The sequence below is a fragment of the Artemia sp. Qi Xiang Cuo genome, chromosome 18 (genome assembly GCF_049724085.1).
Source record: "Artemia sp. Qi Xiang Cuo chromosome 18, ASM4972408v1, whole genome shotgun sequence".
Taxonomy (NCBI): Eukaryota; Metazoa; Arthropoda; class Branchiopoda; order Anostraca; family Artemiidae; genus Artemia; species Artemia sp. Qi Xiang Cuo.
The window spans coordinates 14,345,592-14,365,172 of record NC_142811.1 but is presented as its reverse complement, the minus strand read 5'-3'; the positions used below and the strand labels follow the sequence as shown (position 1 = coordinate 14,365,172).

The 19,581-nt window shown below is 34.7% G+C and overlaps 1 protein-coding gene across 1 annotated transcript in view; it reads left to right on the top strand.

Annotated features, from left to right (window-relative positions):
• Positions 1 to 9,498, top strand: part of Upf3 (UPF3 regulator of nonsense mediated mRNA decay) — a 53,077-nt gene extending 43,579 nt beyond the window's left edge. The window contains exons 6-7 of the mRNA XM_089104706.1: positions 1,805 to 2,264; positions 8,590 to 9,498. Coding sequence (XP_088960832.1) covers positions 1,805 to 2,264; positions 8,590 to 8,808 — 679 coding nt within the window. The 3' untranslated portion in view covers positions 8,809 to 9,498. The remainder of the gene's footprint in view (positions 1 to 1,804; positions 2,265 to 8,589) is intronic.
• The last annotated feature ends 10,083 nt before the right edge of the window (positions 9,499 to 19,581 follow it).

The window sequence follows — 19,581 nt, the reverse complement described above, 5'->3', positions numbered from 1 at the left end:
TTGGCTACCGCCCCTCTCCCCTTATCGTTAAATCTCTAAGGCCTGGGCCTCAAGCCTTACGTTTAGACTGCGTCTAAAGGTCTAAAGCCTGTATCTAAGCCTTGCGTCATTTGTGTTTTATTGCAAATTATATGTAATTTGAACAGTAGGCTTCAATATTTCGAAACATTGACGAAAAATAAAATAACTTTAATAATCAAGATGACGGAAAAAAAAACTAATAAAAATAGATTGAATATTTAATATATGGGCTATTAATTCCTGGAAATAAAAGCAATCTAACATTTCAGTAGGACTAACGCTTTCATGCTTTCTAAAGACCAGAACAAAATTTCCTCTTTCCTGAAAACAATACTCATTTCGAGATATGGATTGTTATTTCTCATAACATCAAAACGAAAAAAAAAAAAAAAAATTACCGTCGTAACCAAGATTTTTAAAAGAAAAAAACAAATGATGTCGACTTACAGTTTAATGTAGATACTGATATTCATTCCTGAAAGTTTCAATAATTCTGGATTTTTTAAAGTTAAAAAAGAGAAAACGTTTCTATTGTGGTTTGTTTTCAGTAAAGTACAAATTATGTTCTACTGTTTAGAAACCACAAGGATTGTTAGCCCTCCCCCACCCTCCTAATTTCAAGTTTTCAACCAATACCAAGGCATGCCATTTACAATCTTAAAGTTTAATAAAAACTCGATGAAATTTTCAGTAACTTTTGGACCTTTCTTTTTAATATTTATGTATGTGGTGTGATGTACGGTTTAATCTAAAGCAAAAATAAAAAAGCAATAAAAAAATTATTTTATGGTTTTCCTGAATAATTTGAAATGACGTTGATTTTTTTTTTCTCAATAAAAAAATTTAAACAGTGTAGCATACCGCTACGCCAAAACACTTCTGGAGTATTAAAATTGTAAGACGTACATAAATTTTCTTATTGGGCAAAAGTAGCTCCATTATTTACGGTTTAATGCAAAGCAAAGGTAAAAAAAAAATTTCTCAGTGACAAATTTTCAGGAAATTTTGGAGCTTTTTTTAATATTTGTGTATGTTGTGTGATGTACGGTTTAATCTAAAGAAAAAGTAAAAAAGCAATAAAAAAAAATTATTTTATGGTTTTCCTGAATAATTTGAAATGACGATGATTTTTTTTTTCAATAGAAAAAACAAACAGATTAGCATACCGCTACGCCAAAACACTTCAGGAGTATTAAAATTGCAAGACATACATAAATTTCCTTATTGGCCAAAAGTAGTTCTCTTATTTACGGTATAATGCAGAGCAAAGGTAATTTTTTTGTCTCAGTGACACATTTAAGGTGCCTCTTTTGTCATTTTCCCATACTTCGATTATTTTTTACAAGTTTACTGATAACAGTAATTGAAACGAGGGAGGTGTCAACTTAATCTTCATGAATCATTTCTCGCAGAGATAATGTTGAATATTTCTTGAGAGGAAGGTTAAACTATTTAGCATATTGACATATTTGCCACGTCAAAACGCTTCTGAAGTGACTAAGGGGGCTCTATAGTGACTAAGTGGCTCTATAGTGACTAAGTGGCTCTATAGTGACGAAGTGGCTCTATAGTGACTAAGTGGCTCTATAGTGACTAAGTGGCTCTATAGTGACGAAGTGGCTCTATAGTGACTAAGTGGCTCTATAATGACTAAGTGGCTCTATAGTGACTAAGTGGCTCTATAGTGACTAGTAACTCTATAGTGGCTTTTTTCATTTTGTGCTAGTTCCTCTTAGTTTTTGGCCGATCCGGATTTTAAATGCTGATTACCTCTTTTTTTTAGATTCGCTAAAAAAGAAGATGAGAAATCTAAGCGCTTAGAAAGTAAAATTGAAAAGCCATCGCGGGATAAGAAGCCTGAAAGAAAGCTAAGTAAAAGTCAAAAAGAAGTTGGTGAAACAGACCTTGAAACTACAGATAGAAAGTCGGTCGTACGTCCTGAAAAATGGCCGGAGAAGAAGATCAAAGAAGAAATGGAATCGAAGATGAAGGCTGAAAAACAAAAGCTAGAGGTAAAAGAATTCCTCGATAAAGAAAAGAAAGAAATAAAAGCAAAAGGAGGCGAAGCCAGTCAGCCAATTAGCAGCAAAGTCGGAGACAAGAGAGAAGTGGAAACAGAAGATGTTGGAAAAGTAACTGAGGCGCTCTTAGCAATGAAAATTGAAGAAAAACAAGTACTTGCAACAGAAATTACTGAGAAGGAGAAAAGAGACGCTAAAATGGAAAGAAGAGTTAGAAACAAGGTAAGTAGACGTAGCCTACGTCACTAGTCTGGAAAATAGCCAGGGTAAAATCTTGGGGGATATATCTGACCCAAGAATGTAGTTTTAATGTTACATTTATTTGGCTATTTTTTTATTTAATGCTTATTGTTTATTTAGTACATTTGTTGCGTAGCGACAAAAATCTTATGTTTATATTTTATAAAATTTGAGTTAAGCTGTTGTTTAACAGGAAACAATTTTTTTTTTTTTTACTTAATATGATGAACTTATTGCGAATTTTTAGCAGTGAGAATGATATTCGAAACTTTTACAAATAAATAGGTTATGTCAAATTCTAAAGTAATAGCTCCTATTCTAGTGTAAACACTTTTCAATAGTGCGATCATAAACACAGGGTTACATATAAAATGTCACAAAAACCGCTCATTGAGGCTTCTATTGACGCAAGCTATCTCTCCTATGTAGATGATTATACGTAGATGATGTAGAAGATTAACGTAGATTTGCAGTCAGTGCAGAGTTGCAGACCGTACATGACGTCTCTATGTAGATGGTGTCACTTTGTAGATTCATCTACGTAGATAACGTAGATGATCGACGTAGATTTGTAGTCAGTTCAGACCGTAGATGACATCTCTACGTAGATGACGTGGTTGATTAGATGATTATACGTAAATGACATAGATAATGTAGAAGATTAACGTAGATTTGTAGTCAGTGCAGATCGTAGATGACGTCCCTACGTAGATGGCGCCTCTATTTGGAATCATCTACGTAGACGACGTGGATGATTAGATGATTATACGTAAATGACATAGATGATGTAGAAGATTAACGTAGATTTGCAGTCAGTGCAGATCGTAGATGACGTCCCTACGTAGATGGCGCCTCTATGTAGAATCATCTACGTAGATGACGTGGATGATTAGATGACTATACGTAAATGACATAGATGATGGAGAAGATTAACGTAGACTTGTAGTCAGTGCAGATCGTAGATGATGTCCCTACGTAGATGGCGCCTCTATGTAGAACCATCTACGTGTATGACATAGATGATAAATGTAGATTTGTAGTAAGTGCAAACCGTAGATGGTGTCTCTACGTAGATGACGTTGATGATTAACGTAGATTTGCAGTCAGTGCAGACCGCTGTCGACAGGATTTACTCCGATTTACTAGGTAAACGTTAGTTTCAGTAGCTTCAGTAAAGACTGAAATTTCTTGTTTTTGGTTTTCATTAGAATACAGAATCCAAGATCCAGGTTGGCCCTGCCACTGTTGTTGCTTCTGCCTCTTTCTAGCACTTTCAAGGGCTTCTAGGACGATCTTGTTTAAAGGGCTTCTTTATGGACCATTACTTTGGACAACACGGTCGGTCATTTGAAAGAACAGTTGTGTTAGTCCTATGGACTTCTCTCCAGAGTCAAGGATCAGTTCGATAAGAATACGCCTGTTCGCCTTTACAACGCTTATTTTATCTTAATATTTTCTTCCTGATACTATTTCGGGAGCTTTTTACAGTTTCTTAATGAAAAACGGAATTCGTTTGCTGTTTTTTTTTCAGACTTTTAAAATATTTTGTAGGTATTCGAATTCGGACTCGAAATATGTACATATGAAAATCTTATTGAATTTATAAAATTTGTGAGATGCTATTTCGGAAGTTTTTTGCCCTATCTAAATGAAAAACAGAATTTTATCGCTGTTTTTTTTAGACTTCGTAAAAAGTTCCAAGGTATTCCGACTTGGTAAAACTTTGTAAATGTTTTTCAAGTATTTCGATTCGGACTCGAAATAGGTAGGCTACATATCAAACTTTATATTTTCTAGGTTAAACTTCGTAAATATTTTTGAAGTGTTTCGATTCTGACTCGAAATAGGTAGGCTACATATCAAACTTTATATTTTCTAGGTTAAACTTCGTAAATATTTTTGAAGTGTTTCGATTCTGACTCGAAATAGGTTGGCTACATATCAAACGTTATATTTCCTAGGCATTCTTGGTATTTTCTAGGTAAAATTTTGCAAATATTTTTGAAGTATTTCGATTCGGATTCGAAAGGTAAGCTACATATCAAACGTTATATTTTCTAGGTAAAACTTCGTAAATATATTTGAACTATTCCGATTCAGACTCGAAATATGTAGGCTACATATCAAAAGTTATTGATTTTTTAAAATTTGCGAGAAATTGGGTTCTTCAGTTGCTAGGTTCAGAATTCGATCAGATTTAGCAGCTGATTTCCCGCTGAATGGTCTTTCAATGACATGAGCTGTCTTGAGTTTTAACCTACATTTTTGTGTTTATGGTGTGACACATGTTCGTCTCATGTTGCAAGTTTTCTTTTCTTTTATACTCTAAGTGTCAAAAGGGAATGGATTCTTCATATGACCGTTAAATTACCGTTTATACTACCACTACTAATAACTCACCGCAGCACCAAGCCGCCTGAGGTCAACACAGCTACACACGCTCCTCCTTCATCCCAATCTATTCAAAGCCTCCCTCTTCACACCCTCCCAGGAATTTTCCCATTTTCCTTAAATCTTTCTTTACGGCATCCTCCCACCCCACCCGTTGACGACCTGCTTTTCGTTTAGACCTAGACGGTTGGCCGAAAAGGACAATTCTCTGCAATATTTCATCCTTCATCCGCTGAACGTGCCCTAGTCATCTCAACCTTTCTCTTATTAATTGAATAAATTACTGGTTAAAATTACCGTTTAATTTGTCCACTTATAAAAATTTTAATTCAAGTTTAATTTAGCTTTGATTAAAGATCAGGCCAGTGCAGACTTTTCGTGTAGTCGCACTGACTCGCGTTTGGTTAATTTTCGTGTTTTCGGTGTTTGGTTGATAAAAAGCTGGACTACTATATTTTGGATAGTATCGTTAATGACTGTACCTTTAGGATCGAGAGGTAAGAGGCTTTTATTGACGTAGAAAAAGTCGGGGTCAGTTTTATTCTTACCATTTTTATTTCTTACCATCATTATTCTTACCATTATATCAGTTTTATTCTTACCTCTACCATTAAACTTTTTGAATTCATGCGAAACAAGCAAAAAAAAAACTTCATTGAAGGTACGTCTAAAGCTTTTTCGATAGAATCAACTTTTTATGCTGCTCATTATCTTGTACCGTTCAGGAAATGATTGTTGATTTGCTGCTCGTTATCTTGTACCGTTCAGGAAATGATTATTGATTTGCTGCTCGTTATCTTGTACCGTTCAGGAAATGATTGTTGATTTGCTGCTCGTTATCTTGTACCGTTCAGGAAATGATTATTGATTTGCTGCTCGTTATCTTGTACCGTTCAGGAAATGATTGTTGATTTGCTGCTCGTTATCTTGTACAGTTCAGGAAATGATTGTTGATTTGCTGCTCGTTATCTTGTACCGTTCAGGAAATGATTGTTGATTTGCTGCTCGTTATCTTGTACCGTTCAGGAAATGATTGTTGATTTGCTGCTCGTTATCTTGTACCGTTCAGGAAATGATTGTTGATTTGCTGCTCGTTATCTTGTACCGTTCAGGAAATGATTGTTGATTTGCTGCTCGTTATCTTGTACCGTTCAGGAAATGATTGTTGATTTGCTGCTCGTTATCTTGTACCGTTCAGGAAATGATTGTTGATTTGCTGCTCGTTATCTTGTACCGTTCAGGAAATGATTGTTGATTTGCTGCTCGTTATCTTGTACTGTCCAGGAAATGATTGCTGATTTGCTGCTCGTTATCTTGTACCGTTCAGGAAATGATTGTTGATTTGCTGCTCGTTATCTTGTACCGTTCAGGAATGACCCAGGCAATTGGAAGATTTATTAGCCTATGATGTGTTGAAAAAAATAATTTTCTCTTAGTTTCATTTGCTAATTAGCTTTGCGGTTTGTCCATAAGGGGAACATAGGGGGTATGGCTGTTCCTCATCCTGTTGACCTCCTCCAAAATATATCAGAGTAAGAATATTTCCTCTTAAAAATATAAAGTATACAAAAGATGGAACATTTTCATTATAAAAATTTTTCGTTGTTTTCGGGAGACTTTTGCAGGCATGAACACTCTCCTCCCCAGACGACAAAAAGAACTGACGGGGGGGGGGGGAATGCAGTAGGGTAAGACAATCTGGTGGTGAATAAAATTTCTTTCTTTTTTTGGAAATTAAATGAAAAATCTTAAAAGTCTCTACATATTTCATTGAGCTACGTCATCAACTTATCTTTAAACTACTAAAGGAAGTTTTGCTGGGACGCGAATGTTTACCCTAGGATCAAGGCAGTATTGAGGGAGGTGTTAAATCGCCCCTCCCCCTCCGAAATGTCTGTCCAGCTTGTAAAAACATAATAAAAATGCATAAAACACATTTCTGTTACGTTTTTTGTAACCCCCCCCCCCTCCCGAAAAAAAATCCCGGATACGGCCTAGCCCAAAATATTGATGAGGATGAAAAGTCATTTCTTTGCTATTTTTTAAATGTTTCGAGACACGTGTGCCACATATGAAAAATCTTTAGAAAATTGTCTCGGGAGAATTAAATAACTTTGACTAAGGCTAGACTTTTTTGTCTGGTGAATTCCTCCCAAATTTCGCCCAGTAACAAATTATGTCTTCTTAGGAAAGTTTCATGAAAATGAAGAAACATTTTAAAAATCTAGGCATCTTGTCACCAATTATAACTTTTTAGCATCAGAAATTCAATCAGTTCCATCGGAGGTTCAGTATTTCATCAATCAATAAGTAACCAAAAATTTTGATTTTAATTAAACTTTTAATTTTTAAACTTTGATTTGGACTACTAAAGAATGTTTAATATTGAAGATTAATGAGGATGACGAAGCGTTTTTTTCCTTACTATGGTTTTGAATTTTCAAGATACGTAAGCCACATGTTGCAAAAATCCTCATTGGAGGTAAGTCTAAATGGTGTTTTGTGAGAATCAAAATAATTTTGGCTCATGTTAGCCTATTTATGGCTCCGACCAGGGGGTAACTGGTGAATTTCTCCCAAATCTTGTCCAATGAAATAATCAAATTCATCTGAGGAAAGTTTCATGAAACAAGGTAACATGTTTAGAAATATAGCCGTCCTGCCACAAGTTATAACTTTTTCTGGCAGGACGTTTCTGGACGTTTCTAACGTATAAACGGTAGTATAACGTTTCTGGCAGGAAAAAGCAACTTTTTCTTTAGTTATAATCAGACATTCAATCAGATCAATTAATCTTTCATTTATTCATCATTCACCAAGTCAATCATCATTCATCACCAAAAACTCTGATTTTAGTTTAAATTTATTTTACAGCTCAACTTTCATAGTTGTCTTAGATATGTAACCAGCGTATCAATGGTTAAATCTGATTCTAAATAGTTGCTAAGTATTGCGAAACGCCTGATGTAGGTGATTTATTATGCCCTCCCCCCTGCATACTTGTCCAGTGATTGTGTATAAAGACGCACTTTTCTTTATTAAATATTTTTTTTTTCTTTTTTTTTTTTTTTTGTTAGGTTGAGCTCGTCTGGAATGGTTCAGATTAAAAGTTTTTTCCCCTAGAAAATTCCCAAATACCAACCTTACAGAAAGTGCAATATTTCCCTTTAACTTTCAAAAAAATACATTGATGTTTTGGAAGAGTTTTTGTGCCCCCCCCCCCTAAAAAGTCCCACTGACGCCCCTGTAGCAGTGTAAAAAGAATCTTTCCAGACTTTTTTTTATATTTTAAGTAATCAGCTCATTTTCTGAAATTCTCCGAGATTTTCGTTCGGCTAGTTCAAATACTTACCTTTATAATATTGAAAAATGTTTTTCTGGTAAGGGATTGTTTACCCTAGGATATTAACGAGGAAGACGGATCGCCTTTTTTGCTGAGTCCTTAGTTTAGAAGAAGGGCAAAAAAAGAATTTTCTATTTCAAGAAAAAAATCATGCTAATATATCTCTTATACCGTACCTTAAAGTCCTATTTGACAATTTAAAACTTTTGACATAATTGACTAAATTGTATGCTAAGCTGTCCTCAAGTGGAGAAAAAAAGGGCAGTTTATGTCCAGTCACACTTTGCACATTCTGATCTACATCCCCTACTGATTTTACCTTTGAGAACTGCTTAGGAATTTTTTTGGGGTAATTATCCTAAAAATATTCAAATGTCACTTACGACCTTTAGCCAGAACACCATAACACTGTCAGTTTTAAAAGGGATAATCATTTTAGACCTAGTCCTAAGGGTTGCAGCCACTGTCCAAACTGCTGCACCTAGCTTAAAGCTTAAGGCTGTCTAGCTTAAATATAAATCCAAATTAAATTTTCATATATGAAGATGTGTATTGATTTTGTTTTATTCATAGGATCGTCCATCACTGGAAATATACAGGCCTGGAATGAGACGGAAAGGGGCTGAGCAGAAAGAAGATAGCCCTCGTGCAGAAACTGAGCCAGATCATTCAAGAATTAGCCCAGTGTCCCAAGAGGATTTGAACTCGGAGTGTGAAAGCAAGAGTAAAGATGGAAAACACAAATCTGATAAAGGAAAAGGTGAAGTCAGAACGAGAACTTTTCGGCGTTAAAATCCACGAGTTTAATTTCTTTTCTTTTTTTTTTTTTTTTTCGTTTTTTTTTTTTGCACAAGCTAATATCCTGTCAATGATAACGCTGCAAGTTATACAGGTTGTCTCAAAAGTATCTATACTTAAGTGGAAACTGTGGGCTATTTATCCAAATATGCATTTACGTTTTTTTGTTACAATATTATTGTACCATCAATACTTTTAGAGTTGCTAATAGCAAAGACTATGTTGACTCCGCTCAAAATTTTGGTATGAATTACATTAAGGAACGTGCCTATACGTGTCTTTTTGCAAGATTCTTGGCACCATAAATTTTTGATGAAATATGACTAGCCAAGATCAAATTCTAAGTCAAATTTTGGCAACATTATGTAAAAAAAATGTGCTTATACATTTTTGTATTAAAAGATTAATGACACCATTAATACTTGCTGATATGTGGCTAGGTTAGGGTACTTTCGGTAAAATTACGTGATCAACCGCGTCCATACGTGTTTATATTGAAGGCACGATCAGCTGTTGATGACATGCGGCTAGCTAAGATCATATTTTAGTTCCACAACAAATTCTGGTAAAGTTACATGCACAAGCGTACACATTTGTGTTTATATTGCAATATTGTTGGCACCATCATTTGGAATGGTAAAAAAAAAAAAAAAAAAAAAAAAAAAAAAAAAAAAAAAAATGAAATGTCAATTTTCGGTAACATTACGGGAGAAAATGTGCCCATTTGTTTTGTATTGCGAAATTGTTAGTACCCTTAATACTTGATGATACGCGGATAGAAAAGGCCATATGTTGGAGAAACTACATAGTCAAACGTCTTTATATTGAAAGATTGTTGACACCATCAGTTCTTGATGATATGCTACTAGCAAAAGCATTGTGTTAGTCTCACTCTAAATATTGATAAATTTACATTATGAAACGTGTCATTACGTTTTTTTATTGCACCATCTTTTTTTATTGCACCATCGTGGCACCATCTTCTCTTGATTATATGCGGCTTGCAAGTTTTTTGGTGCTATTAGTACTTGATGATATGGGGCTAAAAAGGGCTAATGTAGGTAAGTTACATGATCAAACGTGCCCATGCGTGTTTATACTGAAAGATTGTTGGCACCATCAGTACTTGATGATATAGCAAAGCCCTTATGTTGGTTCCACTCTAAATGTTGATAAAAATTGCATTAAGAGACGTTGCTATATATATTGCCTTTGCTAGATTGTAGGCATCATGAATTATTGGTGATATCTGGCTAGCTAAATTATATATTTATTCCGTGGTGACTGTCGGCAAAATGACATGAAGTAGTGTGCCCATGCATGGTTTTATCGTAAGATTTTTGGCCTTATCCTTACTTGATGATGTATTTACAAGAAAATATTTTATTGTGCCGATTTTTATCAAAATAACTTTACCAAATCCATACACAATGTCCAGAAAATTGCAAAAAAAGAAACATGCCCATGCGTGCTTTTATTGGTAGATTTTTCACACCATAAATAATTAATGATGCCCTATTAGCAAAGACTTTATTTTTATCGATTTCTACTAAAAGACTGTTATCGATTTCATTCCAAATGTTGGTAAAAATTATATTAGTCAACTTGGCTGCTGTAATTCAAAAGGTGGTATGTTCCACCAACTACTAACAGCTCACTGAAGCACCAAGCCGCCTGAGGCCAACGCAGCTACGCACACTCTTCCTCCATCCCAACCTGTTCAAAGCCTCCCTCTTTACATCCTTCCAAGAAGTTCCACACCCAGTCAGGGAAGACCTGCTTTTCTTTTGGCCCTAGACGGTTGGCCGACAAGGGCAATCTTTGGCAATCTGTCATCCTTCATCCGCAGAACATGTCCTAGCCATCTGAAAAATGGCCTCTAAAACAAGAAGGGAGGTATCACCCCGCCGCACCCTTATTCAGGCATAGTCTAAACTAAGAAAAATTAGAGATAACTTCCTAACAACCTTAAAATAACAGTAAAAATATGTTCCGTCTTTTCTTCTTAGAGCAGTATGTTAAATCAAAATCTTGCAATTTTGATTTAATTGCATTATGCAAAGAAAAATCTTGCTTGAGCATCCTAGATGTGAAAAAACTCAACTTTGATGTTGAAAGTTCCAATCTAAAGCTTTTTTTAAGTAAGAAAAGAGGACGTAATATATAAATAAATTTTGAGACCGCGTTGGCTAAGCATTACAAAACGATAAAATGCTGGGCAACAAAGACAATCGAGGTAAATCACAGTCAGTTAAAAAAAAAAAATGTAAAAAATTTTCATAGTAGGTTTTTCCTCCTTTTTCTTGGTTATCCCAAAGGAGGAAAACATTTCCTCATTTTGAGAACGTAATAAATCTTAGCAGAAGGAGGAACTTCTAAATATCTTGGGAACAAAGTAAGGTAGGAAGATGTGGACCGAATCAATGGACGGAATTTGTTTTTCTGAGTAACTAGGACAACAAATAAACAAGTCGAATAAAAGGAATTTTTTCCGTAAGACGGTGGAATTCCAAACTTTAAATGACTATTTCGACCCTGTGTCCAAGGGCTGTTCTCAGCATAACACAAATGAAAATATAGAGGAAAAACGTACATTAAAATACGATCATTAAAACTAAAAAAAATTTTTTTTACACCCCTAGCATCCCTACTTGAACGAAGTTCAACCAGGACTGATAAATAAAATGACCTGATTAATAAAATGACGGGGCTGATAAATAAATGACGTGATAAATAAAATGGCCTGATAAACAAAATGACGTGATCATTATTGTTAAAAAAAAAATTAAAACAGCCCTAGCATCCCTACTTCAACGAAGTTCAACCAGGACTGACAAATAAAATGACGTCATTAGTGAAATGACGGGGCTGATAAATACAATGACCTGATCATTAATGTTTAAAAAAAAAAATTTAAAACAGCACTAGCATCCCTACTTCAACGAAGTTCAACCAGGACTGATAAATAAAATGACGTGATTAATAAAATGACGGGGCTGATAAATAAATGACGTGATAAATAAAATGGGCTGATAAATACAATGACATGATCATTAATGATTTTAAAAAAAATTTTAAACAACCCTAGCATCCCTACTTCAACGAAGTTCAACCAGGACTGATAATAAAATGACGGGGCTGATAAATAAATGACGTGATAAATAAAATGGGCTGATAAATAAAATGGCGTGATCATAAATTTTTTTAATTTTTTTTTTTTAAACAGCCCTAGCATCCTTACTTCAACGAAGTTCAACCAGGACTGATAAATAAAATGACGGGGCTAATAAATGACGTGATAAATAAAATGGGCTGATAAATAGAATGACGTGATCATTAATGTTTAAAAAAAAAAATTAAAACAGCCCTAGCATCCCTACTTCAACGAAGTTCAACCAGGGCTGATAGATAAAGTGAGGTGAATCGAAATAAAAATAATTAAATACACGCTTTCAATGCTAATCTTGCCTTTGTTGAAGCTAACCTCAAAGGCCTTTTCGTAGCAGGTTCTATAGTATTATCTATTGTTTTTGTAATATATTTTTTCAATCAAATTTGTGTAAAAAGCGTTTAGTGAGTGCTCCCCCAAATCCTTATTTAAAGAAATATTATGGTTAATAGTCGCGTTTTAATGTAACTTTCTCTTTTATATTTTCATTTGTATTATGTTGCGGATGGCCCTTGGACATAGAATCGAAATATTCATTTAAATTTTAGAATTCCACTATCTTACGGAAAAAAAAATCCCTATTGTTCTTTTTGTTTATTTGTTTTTGATGATGGAAAGGCAGTGTGGTCTACGTCGCTATTTACGTCTAACTGGGACAAAAATAAAAATTTTCCAGAAAACCCAGCCAAATGAAAAGCTGGTCATTCCCGAATGGAGTGACCACTCTCCCCATCCTGATACGACCTGTTTTTAGATTGGCCATAAATATTTGGCCGGCAAAGACAATCTTTGCCGAATTCTGTCCTTTACCCTACTTTGAAATATAAGTATTTTATTTGTGTTATGTTGAGGATGGCCCTTAAATCGAGATATTCATTTAAAGTTCGGAATTCCATTGTCTTGCGGCAAAAAAAAAATCCCTATTGTTCTTTTCGTTTATTTGTTGTTGAAGATGGAAAGGCAGTGTGGTCTACGTCGCTATTTACCCCGTATCTTGTTGGAAGAGATCATAAGGAAGAATTTAAAAGAAGCAGAACTTCATTTTAAGAGTTTAATAGGAAAGCTTTAAATCGATTGCGGTAGGGGGGGGGGTGTTCTGTTGGCCTCAAGGAGAGTTGGTGCTGTGGTGACTTTCAGTAATAGCAATAAAGTAATGCTGCAGCTTTTCGGGATTCTTCCTAGATTTTGGGATTTTTGTTCTGAGTTTGGGATTTGGAAAATATCATAAACCTGCTAAAGTATATTAAGTATATGTAAAGTAATTAAGCATATACTGCTAAAGTACAAAAAAATTAAAAAGAGTCTAAAGTATAAAGTCTCTCGCTAAATATTTAAAGTATATTAAGTAAATATAAAATAATTAAACATTTTCCTTTAAGTATATAAATTACATTAAGTATACATAAATTAATTAAGGAATCCCTGCTGATGTAAAAGAAAAGTATTAAGTGTCTAAAGTATAAGTCTCCCGCTAAGTATCTTAACCATATATAAAATAATTAAACATTTCCCGCTAAGGTACAAATGTTGTTAGTATTGAAAACCTTCTGATTTTTTTTCTTAAGTTAATATTGAGATGTTGTTAAATTCTCTGTGGTAGCTCTGCTGTAGGTGAACGCGAAAGTAGTCTGATTTCTTGTGGGTTGCTCCTACCAAATAGAAATATTGTTTTGTAGCGGCAAAAAACTTTGAAGGTACTTAATTTTTTTATTACTAGATTTGATCATACCGTCGATTAATTAATGATTGATTAATTAATTAATGATTAATTAATTAATTGATTATTAATTAATGAGTTTTTGCCATTTGGCAATTAACTGCCGTCCTTTAGTCAAGACGAATTATCCGTAGGCAATATTGCTTAGGCTTATGTCTCCTATCTGTGATAAGCCTGCAGCCACAACTCTCAACAAAAGGTCAACGATTATTCTTATATAATAACTTTTTATATAACATATTTTATAGTACAGAATATGTATTTTGCTAAAAGCCCTAGACTCAAACAAAATACAGAATTGGTTTTGTTGAGTTAAGAGTCTTTTGAACTTAGATATTCATGAAGTAAGTCATGCATGAGATTCTGGAGAGCTAAAAAAATAGAAACTTTATATAAGCCTAACGTAAAATTGATATATATGCTCATTAATGAAATGAAAATGAGAAATATTTGCCTGAAAATGTATTATTTGTTTACATTTTATCATATAAAAAAAATTTTTACGTTATTTTCTTACATTCTAAGCCATTTTTGTATTGATCTCGATTTCAGCTTTTCTAACATATTGAGAAATTTACAATTTGCTTCGCCAGAACGATAAATTGTATTCTTATTATAGAAATAAATATCTTACATTATTGAAAATTATTATAGAAAAATATATTTATTAGAAAAAATCATTCTAGAAAATTATATTTTTATATAATTATAGAAATATAATTATACAACATGATTATAGAAAAAATAAAACATTAAAATAAAAAATAAAAATAATATTATTATAGAAAAAATACCATTGCAAGATTCATTTGTTTCAGATTTATCCGCATTCACCGATATAGAACTATGACATGACTAAACCTCTTTCTTAAAGAATTATCTGAACGTGTTTAAAAAATTGGAAAACTTTTTTATTATTGCATGTTTTCAAAACCTTTTTTACATATTAAAAAAAGGATATTTTGAAAATGCAATTCGGTAAATGGTTAAAGCTGAATCACAGCTATCGAATAATAGCAAAATTTTCGTCTTCTGCTACATTATTAAAACTGGTGCACGGCAGAAAAACAACATAGCACAAATTTGCACAGGGAATATAAACCTTAATAGGGTAGGGAGTTAACCTTGGCAAGCGTGGGGGCAACCCTAACAAGAGCCTTGCCACCTTACAGCTCTTGGGACTGGGATTATATATAGTTAGAAGAGATGAGAGAAGAATTGTTATTAATGTTGAGAAAAAAACTAAAACTTGCTCATAGTTTTGCTCTAAGGTATTCTGACTTTTGAGACCCGTCAAATTCTTATCCAAAGCTTCTTTTTCTGTGTTTAACTCAAAAATGATTTTCAACATACGTAATGCAAGTACGGAAATGACTTACCAACAGGCGCATATTAAGAAGTTCGTTTAGTAGAGGGGAAATATTGTTGGAAGAGGGAGAAAATAATGAAAAAAAATTGCGGGAAAATCGTAAAAACATTGAAATTTTGTGGAAGGATATGGGCAAGGAAATTAAGATCTACATTCTCTATTCCCTTCACACAAGTTTTCCATGAGCAGCAGGTACTATTGACGTTTTTCCTCTTTTTTGACGTTTTTCTATTGATGTTTTTCCTCTCTTGTAATTTTCCTTTCTTATGGATTATTTTACCTTAATTTATTTATTAAGATTTTATAGGAAAAATTATATCTGTATTTATGTTTACATCTGATGTCTTCTTATATCTGCTGTATGTGTCTGCGATTCTAATCAATAAATAGTATATTGAGTATTGAGTTTTTGCGAGTTCAGAGTGTTAGAATAGGTTTGAAAATTAATGTTAAGAAGACTAAGTCACTAAGGCTAGGAATAAGTGAAGATGAAAAGGTGACTTTGGGTAATGAAAAGATTGATCAGGTGACCTGCTTCACTTACCTTGGTAGTATTATTAGTAAAGACGGTGGGAGCAGTGAAGATGTTAAAAGTAGAATACGCAAGGCTCAGGATGTTCTTCCATAGTTAAAAAATGTTTTGAAGAATAGGAAGATAATTGTGAAAACCAAGATAAGAATATTGGAAGCTACAGTGATGACAGTGGTCAGATACGGCTCTGAAGCATGGACGCTCCGAAAAGCGAATGAAGATTTGCTAGATGTTTTCCAGAGAAATTGCTTAAGGATTGTTTCGGATACCCGGCTGACAAGCCGTATTTTAAACAGTAGACTGTACAAAATGAGCGCTTGAATCCCGGTTTCTGGGGATATAATGAAAGATAGGTTGAGATGGCTAGGGCATGTTCTGCAGATGAAGGATGACATATTGCCGAAGATTTTCCTTTTCGGCCAACCATCTAAGGTTAAACGGAAAGCAAATTGTTCTCGTATGGGGTGGCAGGATGTCCTAAAAAAAGATTCTAGGGAAATGGGAACTTCCTGGGAGGGTCTAAAGAGAGAGGCTTTGAATAGATTGGGATGGAGGAGGAGCGTGTGTAGTTCTGTTGACCTCAGGTGGCTTGGTGCTGCGGTGAGTTGTTGTTAGTACTTGTAGCAGTATAGTATATTGAGTAAATCAGAATATTGAGCTATTGAACGTTGTAAACATTTTACTCATTTTTTTTTTAAATTGAAAGAAAGTTGAAACATCTAAGCAATTTAATAAAAATAAAAGCTGAAATTTAGGAAGGGTTATTACCTTCTGAAAAATTATGACCCTGCTAGACTCGAGGAAGAGAATTTGATAGAAACTTTCCAGGAACAGTTGAATATTAAACTAACGAGTCTATAATTGGACACGTAGAAGATAGATGAAATACTTTTAGGAAAATAGTTTGGGAAGTTTGTCTTAGGGTTGAAGGTTAGAACCTCAGCTAGGAATATAAGTCAAAAATTTTCAAGTTTAGTAGAGGAAAGAGGGGCTTGTAAAAGAATTTTTTGAGGTATAGGTCAAATGAAAACAAGAAGAATTTAAGGAAAGTGGAGAAAGCATTAATATGTAAATTGAGAAGATGCGAAATAGAGGCAATGGATAAAATTGCTGAAGGTCTGGAAGATGCAGCCAGACAGAATAATAATACAAAATTGTAGTGGCATGTTAAATAATTGGGAAATCTGAACTTGTCCCAGTTAATGATGAAACGGGGCCATAATTAGTGATATGTTGGGGAAAAATGCGCTAAGGAAATTAAAATTAATCGTAATTACCTCTAATGTTATGACGTTTGATCGAAAACGAAGAAATTATAAAAATATTTAAAAAACCAAGAAACGAGGGTGTTGTTCAGCCAGTTGAGAAAAAAACGAAGTGAACAGCAAAGCAGATGTAATGGCAAGACCATTTTGGCAAGCCCTAATGTGTGCAACACAGGAAAAAAAAATAAGGAAACACTAACCTTTGGAAGTGAACTATAACGAAACACAAAAAACACATTTATTCTAAAAAAATAGCACACAAAAAAACTAACCGTTTAAAGTGAACCTTAAAGAGACAGAAGAAACGCTGAAATGAAAACCTGAACAAAGGAAAGTCATCTTCTACATTGTAGCTGAGGAAAAATATGGTTCACCCAAATTTCCTATATTTTTTTCTTTTTGTGTTATTACAACCTGAAAGTCAGTTTTTCTGTTGCTGTAATGTTCCTTTTGTGTTCGTGTGTTGGAAATGAAAACTCATTATGGAAATTAAAAGCACATAAAACTTCGGTTCTCATTACGGATTGCATACCCCACTCCGTGGATAGTATGTAATCATGGTGATTGATTAATTCAATCTCTTGAATGAATCAATATTTATCAATAATTAATTAATTTTTGAAAATACATCTTTGAGAATAAAAGCCATGTAGGTACATATAATCATAGGCAGCGCAATCGCGCTGCCTAAGTAAAGAACGACGTTGGCACAATGTATTATTTGTTTTCTGGAGTTAGACAATGACACTTCGTATGGAAGGAGTTGTCGTAAAAACTTCGAAAAGGGCACATTCGATTGGAAATTGGAGTGGCTAGTGTCCTTTTTAGTAGTCGAAAGTGATTGGAAGGCAACTAACACCCCATCCACACCCACCATTTCCCCAAACACATCCAATCAAAATTTTGAGACAGTCAATTTGTTCAGCGTAATTGATCTTCAGTTAGAAATTATATTTTTGAGGAAGACACTCCCCTAGAGCCTTCAGAGCTAGGATGGTAATCTGTGCCCTTGAGGCTTATACGATTTTTAGAGATAATTTTGTCATGAAAACGTCAAAACTAATTTACTCTATTGGAAATTGAAATGGCCAGTGCGTTTTTTAATATTTGAAAATGATTGGAGGGCAACTAACCCCCCTCTTACGCCCACCTTTCCCCAAACACATGCAATCAAAATTTTGCGATAGCCATTTTGTTCAACGTAGTTGAAACTTCTGATAATTAGGTCTTTGAGGATGGCAACCCCCCCCCTACAACCCTCAGGGCAAGGGTTATAAGCTATACCCCGTGGCCATAAAAAGTTTTCATAGAAAGTGTTGTTATAACCACTTGAAAAGGGGGTAATTCGATTGAAAATTTAAATCGCCGTTGCCCTTTTCAAAAGTCGAAAATGATTGGAAGGCAACTAACACCACTTCCACGCCCACCATTTAACCGAACACATGTAAACAAAATTTTCAGATAGCCATTTTGTTCAACGTAGTTAAAAGTTCTGTATATTAGGTCTTTGAGGAAGACAACCCCCTTAGAGCCCTCAGGGCTAAGGTTGTAAGTTATACCCTTGGGACATATAAGGTTTTTATTAAAACGTTTGCCGTAGAAACTTGAAAGAGGGTGCATTCGATTTGAAATTTAAAGGGCTAGTGCCCTTTTGAACAGTCGAAAGTGATTGGAGGGCAACTAACCCCCCTCTCACGCCCACCTTTTCCCCAAACACATCCAATCAAAATTCTTAGATAGCCATTTTGTTCAACGATGTTGAAAGTTTTGGAAATTAGATTTTTAAGGATGATACAGCCGCCCCCCCCCCTCCCCACAGCCCTCAGGGCAAGGGTTGTAAGTTATGCCCTGGGGGCATATAAGGTTTTTATAGAAAATGTTGTCATAAAAACTTCAAAAAGGGCTTGGAAATTGAAATGGCTAGTGGCCTTTTTAATAGTCGAAAGTAATTGGAGGGCAACTAACCCCCCTCTCACGCCCACCATTTCCCCATTCACAGCCAATCAAAATTTTGAGATAGCCATTTTGTTGAACGTAGATGAAAGTTCTGGAAATTAGGTCTTTGAGGATGACACTCCGACAGAGCCCTCAGGGCTAAGATTGTAAGCTATGCCCTGGGGGCATATAAGGTTTTTTTTATAGAAAATGTTGTCGTAGAAACTTCAAAAAAGGCTCATTCAATTGGAAATTGAAAGGCCTATTGCCCTTCTTAATAGGCTAGTCAAAACTGATTCCAGGGCAACTAACATCCCTCGCACGCCCACCATTTCCCCAAACACATCCAATCAAAATTTTGAGATTGAATTGAAAATTTTTGCCATTTTTTTCAGCGTAGTTGAAAGTTCTAGATATTATGTATTTTAGGATGATCAACCCCCCCTCCATACCCCTTAGGGCAAGGGTTGTAGTTATGCACCGGGGGAATATAAGGTTTTTATAGAGCGTTGTAATAGAAACTTCGAAGGACTAGTGCCCTTTTTAATAGTCAAAAGTGATTGGAGAAAAACTAACACCTCTCCCACGCCCACAAGTTCCCCAAAAACATCCAAAAAAAATACTTAGATATCCATTCTGTTCAACGTAGTTGAAAGGCCCGGAAATTATGTCTTTGAGGATGACACTCCCCCCACAGCCCTCAGAGCAAGGGTTGTAAGTTATGCCCTGGTGGCATATAAGGTTATATAGAAGCGTTATCGTAGAAACTTCAAAAATCGC